This window comes from Drosophila arizonae, chromosome 4 (assembly GCF_054131065.1).
Source record: "Drosophila arizonae isolate 15081-1271.41 chromosome 4, UAZ_ARI_1.0, whole genome shotgun sequence".
In the NCBI taxonomy this organism is placed as follows: domain Eukaryota; kingdom Metazoa; phylum Arthropoda; class Insecta; order Diptera; family Drosophilidae; genus Drosophila; species Drosophila arizonae.
Window position 1 is genome coordinate 6323344 of NC_142924.1, and position 19805 is coordinate 6343148.

Genomic DNA, 19805 nt, shown 5'->3' on the forward strand with positions numbered 1-19805 from the left:
ACCATTCTAGAGAATTAATGCATAAAAACACCCTGTAATATGTCTATTAAAACAATATGTGTAAAAGCAAGTAAATTACTTTAAAAACTTGTTAAAAACAAAAATATAATATAGTTTCGTTTAGGACTTCTTCTCAAACAAAAATTATCTTCAGTTTCTTCAATAGATTTATATACTCCTCGAATTGCTTATTCACAGGGTAGCTGAGTTAATAAAAAATAAAGGATGCTGTCTACTTTTTCTGTCGCGCACACAAAATATATTTGAAAATTTATTGCATTTCATGCGCTTTTCCATATTTGTCTGCATTTGTAGGCAGTTTTGGTCAACAACTTTTGCCGGCTGCTGCAACAGCAACAGCAACAAAACAGGACATGCAGTCAAAATAACAACAACAACAGCAACAAAAAGGGAAAAGTTGCTTACTTAAAACTGACAATGAGCGCATGGAAATGACAAAAAACACTGCGGAAACTGTTGGCTCGTAATTTTTGAATGGCCCATTGGACGCGACAGTCAGTTTCCCTCCACTTTCCCGACGCGCCGAAACTAAGCCAGAGTGCGGAAAAGTTTTGATATCCTGCAGAGAAAAAGAGTCGAGGGTTGTGATAGATGTGTGTGATTCGTATGAGAAGGAGAGGATGGACGATATGAAAAATGTGCTTTAAAAGCAGAAAGAAAAGGATAATAGAGCAACGGTAGATTGATAATTATAAATCGATAAATAGAATTTAATCGATATACCGATAGACTTTAGCTGTGGCAGAACTTCTTCTAGTATATATGAAGTCAACATAATGAAATGATAGGATATCTATTAGTCAATCATTCCTTGCATTCCGAGCATCGCCTACTGCACGTGACTGCCAGCAAATGTGTGTAGAGTTTTTGGTCGTGTTTTTATATTCATATTTTCTTTTTTGTTTTGCCCACAAACTTTCGGAAAAGTTGTGCCTGTTCTGCGTATTTGCATTGACAAAAGAAAATGCGGCATTGTTTGCGATTTGTTTTGCGATTTGTTTTGCGATTCATTTGCTCTTAAACAATGCACAAATTATTTGCTAAGCTGCCTTTAATGTTCTCTTCACGACTTTAATTGAAATGGATCGCCGACTCAGAGAGGCTGTGACTGAGACGGAGCAAGAGACTGAGGCAAATCACTCGTAAGTAGTTTCGAAAATTCATTTAGAGAGTCATTTGCATAAATATGCGGGCAGCAGCGATACGAAAAGTTGTGCTGCGGCGGCGCTCTTTAATTTTCATTTTGCATAAATTAAAAGCCGAATGTCATGGCAATGACTAAGCCCACAGTGGACCAGCTATCGTTCGCTATGAACTTGCGGCTTTATTGCTCTATTAAGGGACCCCAAAACCCCTTTCTCTGGCCAGCGTAGCCGTTCAGAGTGTCAAAAATTCTGCCACATAGCAGCGGTTAAGAGCGTGGGAGAGGAAGAGAGAGAGAGAGGGAGAGCTGAAAGGGGGTGAGTTTGACTTGGAAGTTGGTGTTGCGCAAAGATTTTAATTAAAATTCATCTTCACATTTAATCAAATCATGGCAGTGCCAAGACAGAGCGAGAGAGACAGAGAGCGCTAGAGAGAGAGAGAGAGAGAGAGAGAGAGAGAGAGCGAGCGAGAGCGGGACCTGCCACTGACATCGACACTCGTTTCTAATTAAGTGCGAAAAATCGTTAAATGTAAAATCAAATCGTGCAAAAAGTAATTGAAGAACTCAACTTGAACCACCCGGAAAAGGGGTGTGGCCCCTTTCCCCCGCCCACTAAACTGTTTTCCATGGCTTGAACTTGACGATGCCAAGTTGTAAATTGAGTGGAGTATTTGCTGTTGTTGTTGTAATTGTTGTTGTTGTTGTTGCCATTGTTGCTGGATTAAGGCCACAACACAATAGCGCACAGTTTGTTGTTGGCGGTTTGTCGAGGGAGTGGGGGCCGCGTGGGCGGGGGCAAAGGCCGGTGGTGTCAAATATTTACAATCTATTACGTGCACGGATGTATTTGTAGTTAGGTGTTAAGGCCAAACAATTGGCTAATTAAAACAAGCTCTGCCTGTGGCCAATTTTCTTAATTGGCAGCTAAAGGCATTATGTTTCGCATATCTCAAGAGCTGAGGCACAATGTTTCATCTTTAAAGTGTACTGAGAATGGGTACTATAAAGATTTATTAATTACATAAAGAATATTGAAAACGTGTATAGAACTGCGAATTTTTATGGACTCGAATGACAGGAAATAAATCAACTCTTCCATGTGTTTCTTATGGGCTCAAACGGATTGACTAGCGAATTTTACGGCTCTAGGTTTCTAGTATGCAAATAATATACGGGCAAAAGTGTCGTTATATATACAGATTGTTCCATTCTGACAAACTGGTTCACAAAATACAGAATCAGATCCGAGCCTACCCGAAGTTGCTGCACAGATTAAGAGCTGCCCAAGTTTTAGGTCTACTGTATGCAGATTGAAAGTAGTTCATAATTTGGGAGTATTTAGAGTTATCAAAAATAATAATACTTAATTTTTTAATATTTAATTCAAAAGCTATTCACGACTCAGAGTCGAGCTAAATTTATACTAAAATATCACCGTTCAGTTCCTCTTAAACTATAAATAGAATCTCAAGGGTATTGCTTTGCTTTGCATATGACACACTTCTGAAACACCTACAATCACACACACACACACGCAGTCAGTGCCTGCAAAGTGTCTATGACAAATGGATGGCAGTTGGCTCAGACAATGGAAAGGAAATTGTGGCATAAATTAAAATGTTCTGCATTGAGATATGCAGAGACGTTTTAATTGCACTGAACGGATTTATTGAGGGTTGTAAAGAGAATAGGTGTATGCATGTATTTATATACATATATGTATATGTATGTAAGCACAAATTAGTTGCTGCGAGCTGATTGTGTGGCATCAAATGTCATTTGAGAAATTAAGCTTTAATTAAGCCAAGCAGGTAAGCCAAATAAAAGCATTTAAAAAACAAAACAAAAAATGGGGAAGAAAAAACCAATGCAGAAAACTGAAAACAAACAAAATGAAAAGCGTGGGGCAAACAGAGAAAGCGCAAAGCACAAATGACAAACGAACTGCAAGCATATACGACACACACTCACACACACACACATTCACAGTCGGAGGCAAGTAAGTCGTATTAAATTTAATTGGATTTGAGTGTTTACCAGTGGCAGAAGCCGTCGGCAAAGCCACAAGCACCAGCTGAAGCTTTCCACATTGCTCTTAGCCAAGCCCAATGCGTGCGACCTACTTTTTTTTTTTTTTTTGTATTTCTGCCGGTGTGTGTGTGTGTGTGTGTGTGTGGCAGCAAAAAATTTCATACATATCACAGGTAGCATGAGGCTTAAGCCGGATTTTATAGACTGCCAGCCAACTGGGAGAAACAAGCGAAAACCAAACAAACAACAGAACGTATAAAGTGTTGTAACAAAAGCAAATATTGCGTATACGCCAAGGCAGCCGTAAGCCAGAGATGCGGCCAGTCCCGTTGTCAACGCTACATCCTGGCCAAGCGACCAATTAGCGGTACAAGTAAATACACATATGACAGCTACTTCATATGGTTATGCATCAGCGCTATAAAGCCTGATTGTTATTTTTCGCTGCTTGAGCTGTTGGCTATATCTGAAGTTCTACTGAAGTTCTTAGATTGATAAGTTTTGGTGATCAAGAATCTATATTTCTTGCAAGCAAATATTATAATAAATGTAATATTTTCGACACCATTACCAACTCAAATGTTTATATGTATATGTATATATATATATATATATATATATATATATATATATATATATATATATATATATATAGATATATATATATTATATATATATATATATATATATCTATATATATATATATATATATATATATATCTATATATATATATATATATATATATATATATATACATAACTATATAAGTCAACCGTTTAGCACAAATATACTTGAATAGAACAAATTACAAACTTTTTTATCATATATTTTTTTGTATAAATTAATTTTGCTTTATTTATTTTTTTTTTACATTTAATAATCAAAATAATATTTTTTTATTAAACAAAAAATTTAATGTATTGATATTCATTTAAATTTTTTTTGTTTAAGTTTTTTTCTATTTACCTTTTTTTAATGTATTTTTCATTTCGATTTCATAAAATTAAAACCACAATTTTTTTTTTTTATAAAATGAATTTTCGCACTTATTTGTTGATAAGTTTAGATATTGCGCTGTTCACATGCAATTGCAATTTTGAAGTGTAATATCGAGTAAAATTTTTAGCATACAAATTTGATAAATCACCGTCATTATAACGCCATCAATCAAAATTATGCCAGCGGCTTCTCTATGTGTCTGTGTGCGTGCGAGTGGGTGTGGGTATGGGTGTGTATGAAGTGTCTAATTGAATAACGAAGCGTGCAAATTGAGCCAATGTCTAACCGTCTCCCTCTCCCTCTCCCTTTCCCTCTCTCTCTATCTCTCCCTCTGTCTACCCGAGCTGTCTATCTGCGTCTGTTATCTGCCTATTTGTCTGTCTGGGTGCGAATGGTGTCCTGTGCCTTGTCCTTGTCATGGCTGGCATAAAAACCCGTTAGCCGGCAGCAGTTAACGACACATCCGCTAGAGATTTAGAGAAGACTGAGACTGAGAGCTGCCTGGATGAAATCTACAATGTCTGCGGCTTTAGGGTGAACCTTCACTACGCTTCGCTTTATTTCTAATATGGAACTTGAATTGAAATTTTCAGCAGAAGTTCGAGGCATTAACATAGTTTTTTAGTAGTCGCAGCGGCAACAACAGTGAATGCAAATGCAGTTAGTGGGTTTTAGCCAGGTTTACTGTTCTTACCAGCTTTGCAACAGCAGCACTTGAATCTAGTGGAGACCGCAGTTGCCGGTTTTGCCCGGTTACCGTTACACGTTTGCTTTTTAATCCCCGTTTGCATTTGATTGTATGCAGCTTGGCACAAAAAAGTAATTTACTTCCAATGTGTGTGTGCGTGTGTGTGCTTGTGTGTGTTTAATTTGCAGCATGTCAAAAAAGCCGACCACACATGTAACACACTCTCTCTCTCTCTCTATGTGTGTGTGTGTCTGTCTTTGTATGCATATAATTATTGCATTTGTGGCACGTTCCTAGACAGAAAACGAAACAGCACTGAATAGCTCGACGCTCGAGTATTTGTTTTGCAGCTGGCAAATGGAACGATTCCCTTGCCTCCGCTCCCCTCTCTCTTTCATTATATTTTGCTGTTGCTTTGCAGTAAGTATTTTTTAATGATACATAAACTAAAAAGATACACATATATACAATTGTCCCTGTGTGTGTTTGTGTGTGTGTGTGTCAGTTGGCAACTCGTCTAAATTATTTACACATCCGTTTTGCATTTGCACTGTTTGCTTTTCCACGCATGCCCTGCACTTCAAGCATTTCCCATTTTGCATTTTTCCCATTGTTTCGTTGTTGTTGTTGTGGTTGTTGTTGCATTGTTTCCTCATTTGCAGCTCAACACTTTCTGTGTCATTGTGGTGTCTGCATTGTGGCAGCAACAACCGCCGCTGGCTCTAGCCTCGTTTTCCGTTCACCAGCTTTTGTGCCACTGCCACATAATGAATGCAATTTTTTAGCACCCCGTTTTATTTTCTTGCTGAGTGGGCCGCTGTCTCTCTCGTCCTTTTTATTCCCCTCTATATATATTTCGTGTGGACTTGGATTACAAGGCACACACAAATACATGTATATATATTTATAAGCTACAAACTGAAATCAAACTATGCTAATTTTTACACAAGTTCTTTGGAGCAGGGGGAACTTGGGCAAGCACATTAAAGCTTTTAGATGACAGATCTTAATAAAGTACTGTAGAATCCGGTTATAAGGACTCCGCCTATAGCATCCGTGCGACTATTGCGACGAAACATCTGATCCCCAGACAAACTTATATGAGCAAACTTATACGGTAAAAGCGTCTTCCGGATATACCGACGGTCCTTTAAGCGTCGTTATAACCAATTTTTCTGTATTAAGGTCTAGAAAAAAGCTCTGTAGAGCTTTAACTGCACGAGTATTCTTAAGGTCTGACATCTAGAAAAACACATAAGAAAGCTGCTTGGACTCTGTGTTACTTATTAGATTAAACTTAATTTGATGAACTAAATCATTAAGCTTTTTGCTTTATGATCCAACAAAGGACATTTCATTCAATGCTTAATCGATTAATCAAGCTTTCCTTTGTAGCTAATAAGCGCTGCTTAGCCGTTCCTAAAAAGCACATTAAAGCTTTCACCTACATGTGCAACTCTTTCTCTCTCTTTCTAAGCTGTTGAATTCAGTTAAGGTTATCAGGTAGTTTTTGTACGTGATCATCAACTATTTTTGCTTAATGTAGTGCCATATATTTTTTTCTTTCTCCTGTCTTTCTCTTACTTTTCCAGCTCTTGGCATGCAAAATAATTGCTGTACACCTGCTGGACACCTGCAGATTGCGATTACGCTATGCCGACGAGTGCTCGACTAATTAAAATCGCAGAGGCCAGCCACAAAACACTAGCCAGAGACAACGATAAGCCTCTCTTACGGCTTACATAATTAGATGTTAGCCGGAAACGGGCCGCCCGAAGATTTGTAGCACACTTTTAGGCTAGCAAATTATTTTCGCTGTCGTATTTCGAGTCTCGCTGTTGCGGTTAGTTGTTGATAAGAAAAAAAAAAAACTAAAACAAAAACAAGGAAAAAACAAATGCGTCCGACTGGCAATTGTTACGTTAGGCGCACAAACTAACACCAAAGCGGGACAAAGCAGACAATGGCTTTAATTTAACTGTCGGAAGTGAAACACAATGCAAAATACGAGTTGAACTTACAAGCAATTTGCCTTATGCATTGCCCGCCGTGCAGCCCACAGTTGAGCCACGCCCATTTCTCACTCACACAAAGACAGACATACACACACACACACACACACACAGCGATACATATAAACATACTATAAATCCTGCAAGCCGACAAAAACGTGGCGCAGTTTCTGCACTGAATCCGAATCCAAATCCTGCACGCACAGCCAGAGGGCGGAGGGCGGAGGGCGGCGTGGTGCTGGCTTGGGTGGTTTGGGTGGTTCGGGTGGGTCAGGATTTTGACTGCTGCTGCTGCTGTTGAGTTGCTCCTTGTTGTTTTTTCCGCTGACTTTTGCTTTGGTATGTTCATTATTTTTATCTTTCGCAATGAATGCGAAACTACGAAACGAAACGAAACGAAACGTATCCAACAACAACAACAGCTGCAGCAAAGTCGGCGCTCGTGGGTGGAGGCGTGGCATGCCAAGCTGGCACACAAATATGCAAAACAGTTAAAGGATTCATGGCGCTCAAATCTAGGCGTAAAGTGTGAATAACGCGTAGCAATGTGAATGAGCTGACGGCGCTTTGAGGCCCAGTCTTCAGTCTTCAGTCAGCAAGAGGTCTTCAATAGGGGGATGTGAGATGTGGGCTGTGGAGGGTTGGGGGTGTTTGGGCTCTGAGTTCTGGGGTCCGGGAATGCAATCAGCGGAATTGTAATTTAGCGTAAAAGGAAGTTGCGGCAACGCAAATTGAGGTTTTTGCAGTTTGCTGCGCTGCCAAACAAAAAGCAGCCTGCAAGTAAACAACTTCCGTTAGATAATGGCAAATGCCAGACGGCCAAAGCCAAGCTAGCCTCACGCTTTGCCACGCTTTTACTCATTTCTTTTTCCCGATTCCCTTCCCCTTATACTTTACTTTTTTTTTTATTTGCCTGCCAGCCAGACACGTCATGTTAAATGCGCTGCAAAATTGCATTAAATACGCACGCTTGTCACTTTTTGATAAGGGAATTAAATTTTGCGGTTTAACGCTGCCGGCACACACAAGGCCCTAGCCACCCACTCCCACTATCTCTCTCTCACTCTCTGTCTGTCTGTCTTTCTCTTTCTCTTGGTTGACTGCTGCAGCTGGCGGGTATATTGGCCGTGTTTATGCCGCACGCTGTCAACGCTGTAAACCAAACTGAGACGTCGCTGTCAACAGCATCCCCTTGATTATAGCCGCTTATTGAATTTGCGCTGTATGCGATCTAAAAACAAAACGGCAACAGTCGTGCCACAGTTTAGGGCGTTGTCAAACCCTGGACGGCTTCATAACCTAATAAGTAAATCTCTTAAATAGCTTTAGACTTGATTGTGCTTTTTCTAAGATCTTAATCTAAGATATTAATTAATTCAAGTAGTATACTTTATCAAGATATTTATTTTTAAATGATTTATTATTAAATTGATTCAATTGTTATATAGTTAACGGCTTGTTTTATATTTTGAAAAATGTTAAAAAAATTATTTAAAATATTTTCTCTATTTCCTTGATTTGTTTTCTTCTAAGAGTTGCCTTTAGGTATTTCTATTAAGCTTTTACTCTAGGTATTTAGTCTGCCTCGATTTCTGGGCATTCCATTCCATACTCATTTTCAATGGATCAATAGGTTAGATCTAGCCTGAAATAGTCTAAACTGGCAGCACTGTTTAAAATCTGCGCGCCTTAAATATGCCATGAATGGGCAGCACTTTTATGACAGTGCAAACCTATTCTATTCAATCAAGTCAGCTAGACCGAGAAACGTTGCAGCTAAATAAATAAATTCAATAAAAATGGCTTTTCCTTTTGGGCATTTTGCAGTTGCATTTTCTGCGTTTTACCTAGTTTTTGTTTTTTGCTAAATAGAAACGCAATTGCGCAGCTGGCGGTGCATAATTACCGCTATAAAGAGAAACCGCATAGTGGCTCTTTTAAGTGGGCCATAAAACAAACTTTTTACACACAAAAGTTTCGTAGGCCCGCAGAATTAATGTGCAAAAGGCACGCACCAGAATGTGAGGAAGGATAATGCGGACGAGTGTGTCTGTGAGTGTCTGTGTGTGTGTGTGTGTAGGTCCTTAAGGCGTAGGGTTTTGTGGGGCACAAGGCGTTGCTGCAGTGCGCCAAAGTTTAATGAAAATTTGATTAATTTGATTTGATTAATTGGCCAGCGCTCATAAATCATTAATAAACATGCAGCATATTATTGGTGGCATCGAGCCACATTAACTGGAGGCTAAGCTTGCAAAGAACGCGCCCCACACACACACAACCACACACACACACACACACCAGGCTTGACAAATGGCATTCTGGGTGGCAGAACGTGCCGTGCTGGGAAGGTGGCGGAACGGGAGCTAAATATTTTCGTAATTACATTTCCACGTAGAGTAATTAATTTTGTCTCGCTTTGCTTGCGCCACTCGTGCCACCCGCCTTGCCGCTGCCGTTGACATTTGCCATTATATGTTGCATACTTTGGTGCGCTTTTTCTGCTGTCGTTAAATGTCACTAAGCTCTGGATTAGTTGCAGCCCGCACACACTCGCATTATTAATATTATTATTATTATTATTATGTTTTATTATTTGATGAGCGCTTTAGCATGTTTGGGTCACAATTTTCATATAATTTTCTTAAGCCAAATCTGTTTTATTGCTCGACCTTCTGTGCATCCCTAGGGAACTTCACTCACACATGCTCAGCCGCACGTAGAGCTACAGACATTAAAAACCTTTTGCTGGCTACTTAAGTCCTTTGTCGCAGCTAGCCGCCCCCCCAAAATATTGTTGCATAAATTATGCAGCCAGGTGACCATAAAACCGACTCACACGACCTGTCAAATGTCAACGTGGCGTATGTGTAATTAAGCTTATACGATTTTGTAAAGGCAAAGCAAAGCAGAGAGGGGGTGGTGCTTGGCTCCGGCTTGCAAGACAATTTCATTTAAAATTGATGGCAGTTTTTGTGCCCAGGTGAAGTGAAGTGGAATCGACAGTTTCTTTTTAAAGAATTTTCCCAGTGAACTGTTTTAGTGTATAAACCCGTTGGTTGAATGATGTAAAATGTGATCGAATTGCAGTTGAATGTAGCTTACAGGCCATAGTTTTGCCAATTCAAAAGCTAAGATATATTTAACTTAATCAACTAAATCTCTCTATTTAATGTAATCCTGTTTTTTTGTGACTCTAGCAGCTTAAGCTTGTATAAATTCTCGCTTCTCTGCAGCTCATTAAATATCATTTTTAGCTGCATATATTTTGTAATTTGTCGTATTATTTGTGTTAGATACGAGTCCTATTTTTTTGTATACCTGAGAGACGCATGTGCGACAACATAATTTGTTGTTAATGTACTCGGATCTCGAAACTCGGGAGCCGTTGCTCGTCACACACACACACAAACATTCACATGCGCCATGGACAGTTTGATGACATTTTTAAAGTCCAGTCCGACACATAATTAACCCAATTAGAATGCGCGTATGTGTGTGTGTGTGTGTGTGTGTGTGTGTGTGTGTCAACGCTAAGCTAAATTTATGTGAATTTTTAATTATGTTGGAGCTAGCAAAGAAAGGCATCCTATGCTGGCTGGCCGCAAACCAAACAACAACAGAGCACACACACACACAACACACTGGGAGAAGCTGAACAAACGAGCTGAACCTGCTCGGCAGCTGGGTTAAATGAAAAACGTAGTAAACTGTGCGGCAAAACACCTGAGGATTCACCATGGCTACCAAAGCGACCAACAATGAGTGGCCAAGTGGCTACTGTTCCAGCTCCAACTCCAACTCCATCTCCAGCTCGTTCGGCTCCTTTAGCTGCTCTGCTGCTTGTTTGGGGGTTTGGGCCTGGCAGCTTTTGCCATTTCCGGGCGTGCCTTTTGTTGGCACGTTTACCTTGGCCATTGTTGCTGCTGCTGCGGCTGCTGCTTGTTGGTTTAACTGCATTGTGACTTTTTCCATCTGTGTTTGTGTGTGTGTGTGTGTGTGCTTGCTGCAACCGCAAATAGAAAGCAATGCCTGCTGCGAGCGAAGCTGTGGCAAAAGTTTTAAGCAAAATGTTGCCAAGTGTTTAACATTTTGTACGGTGTCAGTTGCTTCCTCTACACGGGTGTGTGTGTGTATGTGTGTGTGTGCGCACCTGAGGGACACAGACACCTGCAAATGAACTTGCCCTGGTAGGCTAAGCGTGCGGATAAATGTAAATTAAACAATGTTCAAGGGCCACAGCCACTGGCTGGCCGGGGCGACCAGTGTGCCCAGCCAGATGGCACACGTTTTAACTGGCGTTGATTTCTGACACACCCAAGTGGCCATACTAGTGTGTGTGTGCGTGTGAGTGTGTGTGTGTGCTTGTGTTTGGGAATAACTATTGCGAGGTCAGTTTTCGATATTGGACATACATATTAAAGTAGTTTTATACGATGTATATTTAGCTCTGCTTTAAGCTTAATTTAAGACTTAATTTTGTTTTTTTTTTTTTTTTAATTTAATTTTTGCTTAATTTTGATGTTTTACTTATATGTATAATTTAGTTTGATTTAACTTAACTAAGTGTCATGTTATAGTTTCTAAATTTAAAATAATATTAATATTAAAAAAATCTTAAAATGAAAAAAATGAAATATCTTTATATTAATTTTGTCATGTTTTTTAATTTAATTAACTTTCGCTAATTTGTAGCTTTAAGCATATATAAAGTTTTAAGAAGTTTGCAAAGCTTTAGGCTTTTATCTACTTTTGAGCTCTCAATTTATATATATGTAAATAAATAATAAATAAATTAAATATATATATTTATCTCTGACTATAATTGCATAAATTTAAATCTAGCAACAACTTTAGGCTTTAGGCATTTTTTTACCTTCGAAGTCAAAAATTTATCTTGAATGTGCTTTCAGCAAGCATAAAGTTTTTTTTTTTTTTTTTAAATTAATGTATATACAAGAAATAGCTTTGAGTTATTATTCCGAGTTTTATGTTATTCAAGTTTCCAAATTTATTATAATACTAGCTCCCAATAGGAATTTTCACGAGGTTTTTAAAGCTTTAAACATAAAAATGAAAAGTTGAATTGCAGCTTCAATGTGAAAACCAAATTGCTTATGATTTATAGCTTAACTTGAATATATTAAGGTACATATAATTCATATTACTTATAATTTGTTATTCAATGCTTAAGTTTTGTGACAGCCCTCGCCCGCTTGCATAGAGTTTTGATGGCAACTTTTTAATAATGTATGCCAACCCGTTCAATTTAGTTAGGTCCGTCGACGAATATGTTCATATTTTGGGGCGTTGATTTTGATTGCGAATTGTTGTCTGTTCATTTATGGAATTTCATTAGCAACTCGACTCTGGACTCTCGACTCTCGACTCCTGACTGTGTCCAGCTTAAAGCGAGTGTTGAGGATGTGCTCGCATGTGCAAGCCAAATTAAAAGCAGTCCAAGCAGACAATGATATAAAAATTTATGAGCCACATTTCGTTTTATTTTCTTTTTTCATTTTTGCAACAAAAGTCAAAGGACAGCTAAAGCATTTATGGGTGCAGGACATACCACGAACAGGAGACAGTTAAGGGGGTGCACGCTATCTCTCTCTCTCTCTCTCTCTCTCGCTCGCTTATTCTCGTTTTAGTTCAAGGATAATCAGTCAACATCGCGTGCCGCTAAAATTTCAAGGAGTGTGTGTGATTTTTATCATGCAAACAGCCGGAAAATGAACTAAAAAAGTGCTAAATGAGTAAGGTAAATGAAATTACCTGAACGAACACACCTCAAAATTGGACACACACACTCAGAGAGCGAGAGAGTGAGAGCCAGCGTGTGTCCAGTTGTGCGTGTGTGTGTGTGTTTGCATTTCCGCCTTGCCTTTGACAGCGTTGCGTGTGTGCGAGTGTGCAAAGTTTTATTAAAGAGCGGAAATTACAAATTTGTCCGCTGCTAATGGATTTCCATTTCAATTTGCACGGCTTTCGACTCGAGCGCATTTTCAGTACTTTAAAAGTGTTTTCGCCACGTTGATTAGCTCACCAAAAATTTATGCAGCCTCAAAAATGTAGACAGAAAATTTCAGTTTTCTTCTTTTTCTTTTTTTTTTTTTTTTTTTTTTATTCGGAATTTGTTGTTGCCGTCGGTCGTCGGTTGTCCTTGCCACAAAACGCTAACGACTACAAAATTGCAAGAAAATTACCCGTTAATGTCCAACATTTATGGCCGCGACTGGAAGACGCTGTGGCAAAAGCCAGACATGGGCACCAACGGCATTCTAGCCAAAAAATACTTATAGATACAAACGTATACATATATATGTGTATGTGTGTATATATAACGAAAGGCAAAACTATTATGGCCCTTGTGCTTATTACTTGCTGACATGCAAACACTTGCGCTCTCCTTCTGGCCAAATTCTGCCTCCGTCTCTTTTCAACAGCTGTCCGCGCTGATGCCAAGGACAAGGACATGGCGAAGTGACTTTAATGCGCGTGGGTGAGATATATATTGGTAACTGTGTTGGGCTTTAAGCACACCTGGCATTAAATATTTAAGTTATTTGGGCATTTAATTTCCACACACATTTACCATAATAAATAATAACATGACACATATCAGCCTCAATTTATAAGCACAAATCGAAAAAGTAAATAAAATTGCTTTTCAGCGACGGCCAAAAAATAAACTCAGAAACTTAGCGAACCTGACACACATGTCGAGCAGTCATTAATAATGTAGCTGGATGCCACATTCAAGTGGCTCACAATGAAAATCGACAGTCCAACCACAGACCCCGCCACCCCAAACCGAAGGGTGGCTGAACGAACCTCTTGTGACCAAGCGGAATGTCAAACGTGCCGCTTGCCACTGTCAAAGTAAATTTATGCACCCACCACGCTCCGTATGGTTCGGTGGTTGGGTGGTTCGCCTGTCGGCAATACGAAATTCCAGTCAAACTAAAAGTATTTTCTAGTTGCGCCCAATGTCTGCTTTGCTGTCTGCAACTAATTTCAATATCATCAAAAATTAATTTCACTAATTCGATTAGAGGCCACATTTTCCCCCAGAAACAAACAGATATATTAAAGCTGCACCACTCAGCCCGGGCTCGGGTGCGTGTATGCGTGTGTGCGTGTGTGCTGATGCTCTTCCTCTTCTTCTGCATTCATTAATTTAAGTCAGCTCCCATTCTAGCTCTGACTTGGTCCACTACGATGTGGCAATGGCGTGTGCCTTACGCTCAAATGTCGATAATATATGGACATTAGCTTCATGATGGCTCGCAAGACCGTTTTTATGCAAGGAGCTAATTGCCTAAAGGTTACCACTTAAGGCGATCTTAAGCTCTAAGAAAACAAAGTACATTATGTGAGGCATGACTGGATTGGCAATCAATAAGTCATCATCATATATACTAAAACTATACATTTCCAAAGGTTCGACTGATTTCTTTTACATTTCAACATTGATTTGGTTGTTTACATATTTGCAATTTGCTCTTCTCTCTGTCTCTCTCTCTCTCTCTTTTGTTTGTTTCTCACTCGTAATTTCTCTCTTCGTTGCTCTCTCTCACTTCTTTTTATTTATATTCTCCCTCTATCTTTATCTCTTGAGTTCTTCATCTTTCTATTTCTTTCCCTCTGTCTCTCCCTTTCTTTTTCAGAGCCGCTCTCCATTCACTATCGCTCTTCCTCTGCGTTTCTCTCGCTTTCCACCCCACACTCTCTACTCGGTTTCTGCATCTAACTCTACATCTCCCGCTATCTATATATACAATAAATATCTTTCTCTCTGACTCCTTTTCTATCTCTCTCTCTCTCCTCCTCTGACATATAGCTCTCGCACTTTCTCTTTCCTCTTTTCTCTTCCCTCACCTTCATTCTTTAACATTTTTCCATCCAACCTCAATCAGCCTTAGAAGTCATCCGCCTCTCCACGCCCACACCTCCTCTGCTGACTGAGCATTTAATTAGGTTTCAGGAATAAACTCCATCTTAAAAAATATATAAAATAAAAATGACAAACCTTAATAGCGAATTACACACAACATTTGAGAAACATTTGCGTTTTCATTTAAGAGGAAGGCGAAAAAACATGCTCATGCAAATGAAATCCCAGGTAAAAGACGTGCCACCTGCTCCCCTTCCACAGCTTCAACTGGGGGTTTTCCTTATATTTAATTTGGCTTTATGGGCGCAGCCGCGCCTTATTTCATTTCAAGCAAACAAAGAGCAAAGCCAAATAAAAAGAAATGCTTTGGCCCCATATGTGAGTGTGTATGTGTGTGTGTGTGAAAAGGCATTTGTAAAAAGCCAAATGGAAGGCAAACATATTCACATCAAGCGCCAAAAGTCACGAGTGAAGTGGAGGGGGTGTGGGGGGGGGGGGCTATGAGTCGGGGGTAACTTCAATCCCCGACCCAATTCTCAGACCCTGCTCTGCTCTGCTCTGCGAGCTAAACGTGCGCTTGGCTTACACTAATTGTCTTTGCTGTGCGTGCGTGCGAGCTGTAAGGGTGTCTCCCTGTGTGTGTGTGTGTGGGTGTATGTGTGCGTGCATATATTTAAAGGATGTTTAGCTACGCGTATGCGCCAGTTGCCTTTTATGCCCACTCTAAATAGCAGCCTCCAAAGCAAATGTGAATTCCTCACCTGCAGCATTAGACTACATATGTACATACATATACGCATACATTCATATTTGTATATTTTGTGCATATTGTTGCGCACCTGGGCAATTATGCACACTATTTATAAGGCGAATGCAATCTCATTATACGCTTAATGATCAAAAATACTTCGCTATGTCAGACACTTCCGTTCGCTTGACTCGGCAGAAAAGCAAGCAAGAAAACAACAAAAACAAAAAATATAATTTAAATAAAAATATCTATGAGTATATTATACGATATGCATGGATATATGTATGTATGTAATGACTTATGTATGTACATCTCCATGTATGTGTGTTTGCATGCATATTCGAATTTATTTACGCCTGCACTTAGCGCACGTCTATCAAATATCTCCAGCTGTGAGAGACGCCGCAGGATTCGGTTGGTGGTTCGTCGTTGGTTGTATTGTCATTGTGGGTGCCAATTAAGAGTCGCCAAGGCTGCAATGCTACAGTTGTAATAAGGCAGCACGGCAGGATAACAAGTCACTCAGTTAGTCAGGGCGCGCAGCGTGTGGGCGCTCGCATGTCCTGCCAAACTAAATTAATTGCAGTCCTTTGGCCCAGGGACCTGCCGACTTCGCACATTCGTGCAGCTGATGTACAAATTAACATTACAATAGCAATAAGAATGAGTGCTGCTGCTCTATGGCTAAAACTATCGTAGATTAATCGGCCTGATTAACCGCACGCAGACCGCACTGTATGTATATATTTATATACGCAAATATGTATGTGTATACATGTATTTTATATATTCAATTCGACTCAAGTCGTATCCGGCTTGCTTATTCTTTAAGCAATTATTTTGAATGACTCTTCTAAATGATATTTCCATTGGGTTTGTATGTATGTTCATATGCATATATACATGCATACATACTTATCTACAGTTTCTGTCTGAGTCTATTTTATTGTGTGAGTGAAAGACACTTATCTGCAGATAACGAAAGTGTCAAAACTCACTTGCGAGTCTGACAGTATTTATTTTAGTATTTATTTTGTTAATTTTTGATATTTTGTCCGTATTTATATTCAAGCTAAGGCGTTCGTCTATCGATCAGCTGTTATTTCGATAAATCACATAAAGCTTTGCAGCTCATCGTTCAAAGAAATAAGGTTTTTTCCACAAACTTGTCGCATTCCGCTTAGTTACGAAAGACAAACGATTATTCAGTTTTAATATAAGTGTCCAAGGAATTACTTGCGTGTTGAGTAAAATATGGCGTCGAATCAGTCGAGTATACTGAAATTGCCTGATGATTGTTTTGGTATCGTACTCAAGTATTTGGACGGTAGAGATCATTTGAGTTTTGGGCAAACTTGCATGAGGTTTAGAGAAGTCTTAAGGAACTGGTCAAGTGTGCTCTACCCTGAGTTTTGGTTAATTTGTAATGAAGATAATCAATGGAGATTAGATTTGTTTACTATTATCTGCGGTAACATTAAGAAATTGAGAGTTTCTATTAGAGACTGGACGGATTTCCGAACTATACAGCTTTACGAAAAACTTGAAAGCATGAATTTGGAAAGCTTTTTTTACGACTCGCAATTGGAACCCCAGAAGGAATTATTTGAAGCCCTGCAGCACATGCAAAATCTAAAGTGTGTTCGTCTGATAGATTATTATTATAGGTAAGTTGGAACATCTATAAAAAAAAAAAAAAAAAATGGAATTAGTTTCTTATGTTCGAATTTTTTACGCTTAGTGATATCATTGTGGATGGCTTCGGTAAACTAAACTTACTGCAAAAACTTAAATTGCGTTTCGTCAGAATCGAAGATCTTGTTGAAATATGCAAATCACATGCAAATATTGAGGAGCTTGAGCTAGGCGAAATTTTTTCTTGGAAGGATAATTCTCTCAAGTTAGCAAGTCTTCCAGAGCTACCCAAATTGACACATCTTTCCATTTCCAAAATTGAAGGATTTTCGGCTTCAGAGCTCTTGGATGCATTAGTTACTAATGCAACGCGATTAGAGTCTTTGGTATGTCATTCTCCTTTGAATTTTGAGAATACAGCCAAATTATCCAAATTCAAATTCTTGAAAAGCCTTGACTGTGGTCTTGAAGATAAGAGTTGCATTGGTCCTTTGACCGATCTAACTGAACTTGAGCATCTTACTCTATTGATTCATACTAATACAATAGAGGAGCAATATATAAAAATTATCATATCTTGCAAAAAGCTAAAGTCCCTAAATATAGAAGGACGCAAATTCATAAGCAGAAGCCCCTAAAATTATATTTCCGCAGAGTGGTAAGCTTGTCCATAAAATAATTTGTATGCAAATTATAATTATTTTTTTCTTTTCTTTTTCTTTTGTTAAGGACACACCGGTTCATTACTTGCTCTTGACAGGGCCTTAATTGTGTCTATAAATATTTAAAGTTTAAGCATATAGTATTACATACATACATCAACTCAACTATGTGCACGATGAGCTCAGATGCCTAGATCGTTCGACAAATCTACCTGTAATTAAGGGGCTCTACATAAGATTGGGTACTGAACTTCATCATATGTTATTAACTTTACTTTTTGATAATAAATGTATCTGTAATATCTGAAGTATTTTTCAAAATAAATATTTTGTTTTCCATACTAGTGAATATCACAGAGTCCATCAAATATTATACCTCATAACTGTAAGAAATAAGTCTTCGAAATAGCGTGCATATTTCTCTGTTGAAGTGATATATGGGCTAGCAAAGAGCCCAGCCATGCTCTCAACATGAATCTGCTCGAAATAGTGATGCATTAAAAATAAAAAACAAGCCAAACGCCGGAGCAGAGGCAGAGTCGGTACGCAGACAATCTGTGACGTCACGTACTCGACAAAAACTATAAACGAATTTGAATGCTCTTTGTTAGTTGGAAATGAACTGCTAAAGTAAGTGCGCTTCTGTTTCCTCAAAGATCTCAACCTACACCTGAGCTACATTTATTTTATTTTGTTTTTTCTTATGCCCCTGATTGCTCTTTGGCGAATTGCCAGATGTATTGTGTGTGTGTGTGTGTGAGTATTTGTTTGTCGTCTTTTGTAATTAGTTGCACTCGCCCAGCAGCCCAAGCAAAGAACAGACAAAACATCTGACACTGCTCGATCCCCTGCAACAACTTGAGATGCAGCAATTTAGTAATCCTTTTAAGCCTAATTTTAAACGCTATATCTTTAATTTTGATAAAAGTTCACATGTTCATAAAATTATCTGAAATATTTATGCTACATTTTATTAACTAGAGGTGATTTTTGTTATTGGATAATTTGGCAATGAACCAAAAATAAGCGGCTACAGCATCAGCAGCATCATCAGCAGCAGCAACAACAACAACAACAACAACGACAAGAACATCAACAACAACGGATTTGTACAGGTGTGAAAAGTCTGTGATCAAAATGTCTTTGGCGTTTGGCTAGTTTTCTTTGCCCTTTTATTTTGTATATTTGAATCACTTGAAGAAGATTCTGCTTGCAATAGATTGCCTTCAGAGCATGAGCTGGGCTAATTGCATTTAAATGTCGTTGAGTGGGGCAATCAATGTGGTTTAACCTTTGAAAAGTTGAAAAGTCAACGTTAAACAGATTGCCCAGCGCACGCATCGTTTTAGCCACGCCCTCAGTGTGTCAAACACGCTAATTTACTGTTACATTATTTACATACACACTCACACACACACACACATAGCGATAAAACTGAAAGGTTGTCACTTTGGAGGCGTTAGGCGGTCGCTCGTTTCATGGCATTTGCTGTAGAATGGGTGGCTGAGCACACACAATAAGACCAAAAAGACGAAGAATAAATACAACATCGACGAGGAGGTGACAACAGGGCGCATGAGCAATGCCCTTGCTGCTAGCAACATGGACGAAATGTTGCCAAGCCAAAGTAATAAACACTTGGGAAATAAATAAAACAATATTTAATGATAACATAAATAATGTTAAATATACTAAAAACGATAATTTTAAAGTAGAGCAAACATTAAAAACTTTGCATTTTCATGATCTAGGCAATTGTGAATGTGTTTCGGGCAAATTTGTTGCGAAGCAAACAAAAGTTACCCAACGTGTTGCTAAGGTATGAGCTGGCAACATGAATGGCATCCACAAAGTTTCCCGCCAATTGCAGGCCAAGCCGAAGTGTACACATACATACACACACATATATACACTAGCAGTGTTAGTAGCAACCCCGAAAAGCCGCAAAGCACACAACGCCGTGTTGG

The 19805-nt window shown here is 38.9% G+C and overlaps 1 protein-coding gene across 1 annotated transcript; it reads left to right on the forward strand.

Moving 5' to 3' along the window:
• Positions 1-15300: 15300 nt before the first annotated feature.
• LOC149269045 (uncharacterized) lies at positions 15301-18187 on the forward strand. Its single transcript, XM_089466378.1, has 3 exons — positions 15301-17208; positions 17283-17834; positions 17906-18187. Exons 1-2 carry the CDS (start codon positions 16796-16798, stop codon positions 17812-17814), a joined length of 945 nt encoding a protein of 314 aa, XP_089322504.1. The 5' UTR covers positions 15301-16795; the 3' UTR covers positions 17815-17834; positions 17906-18187.
• Positions 18188-19805: the final 1618 nt, after the last annotated feature.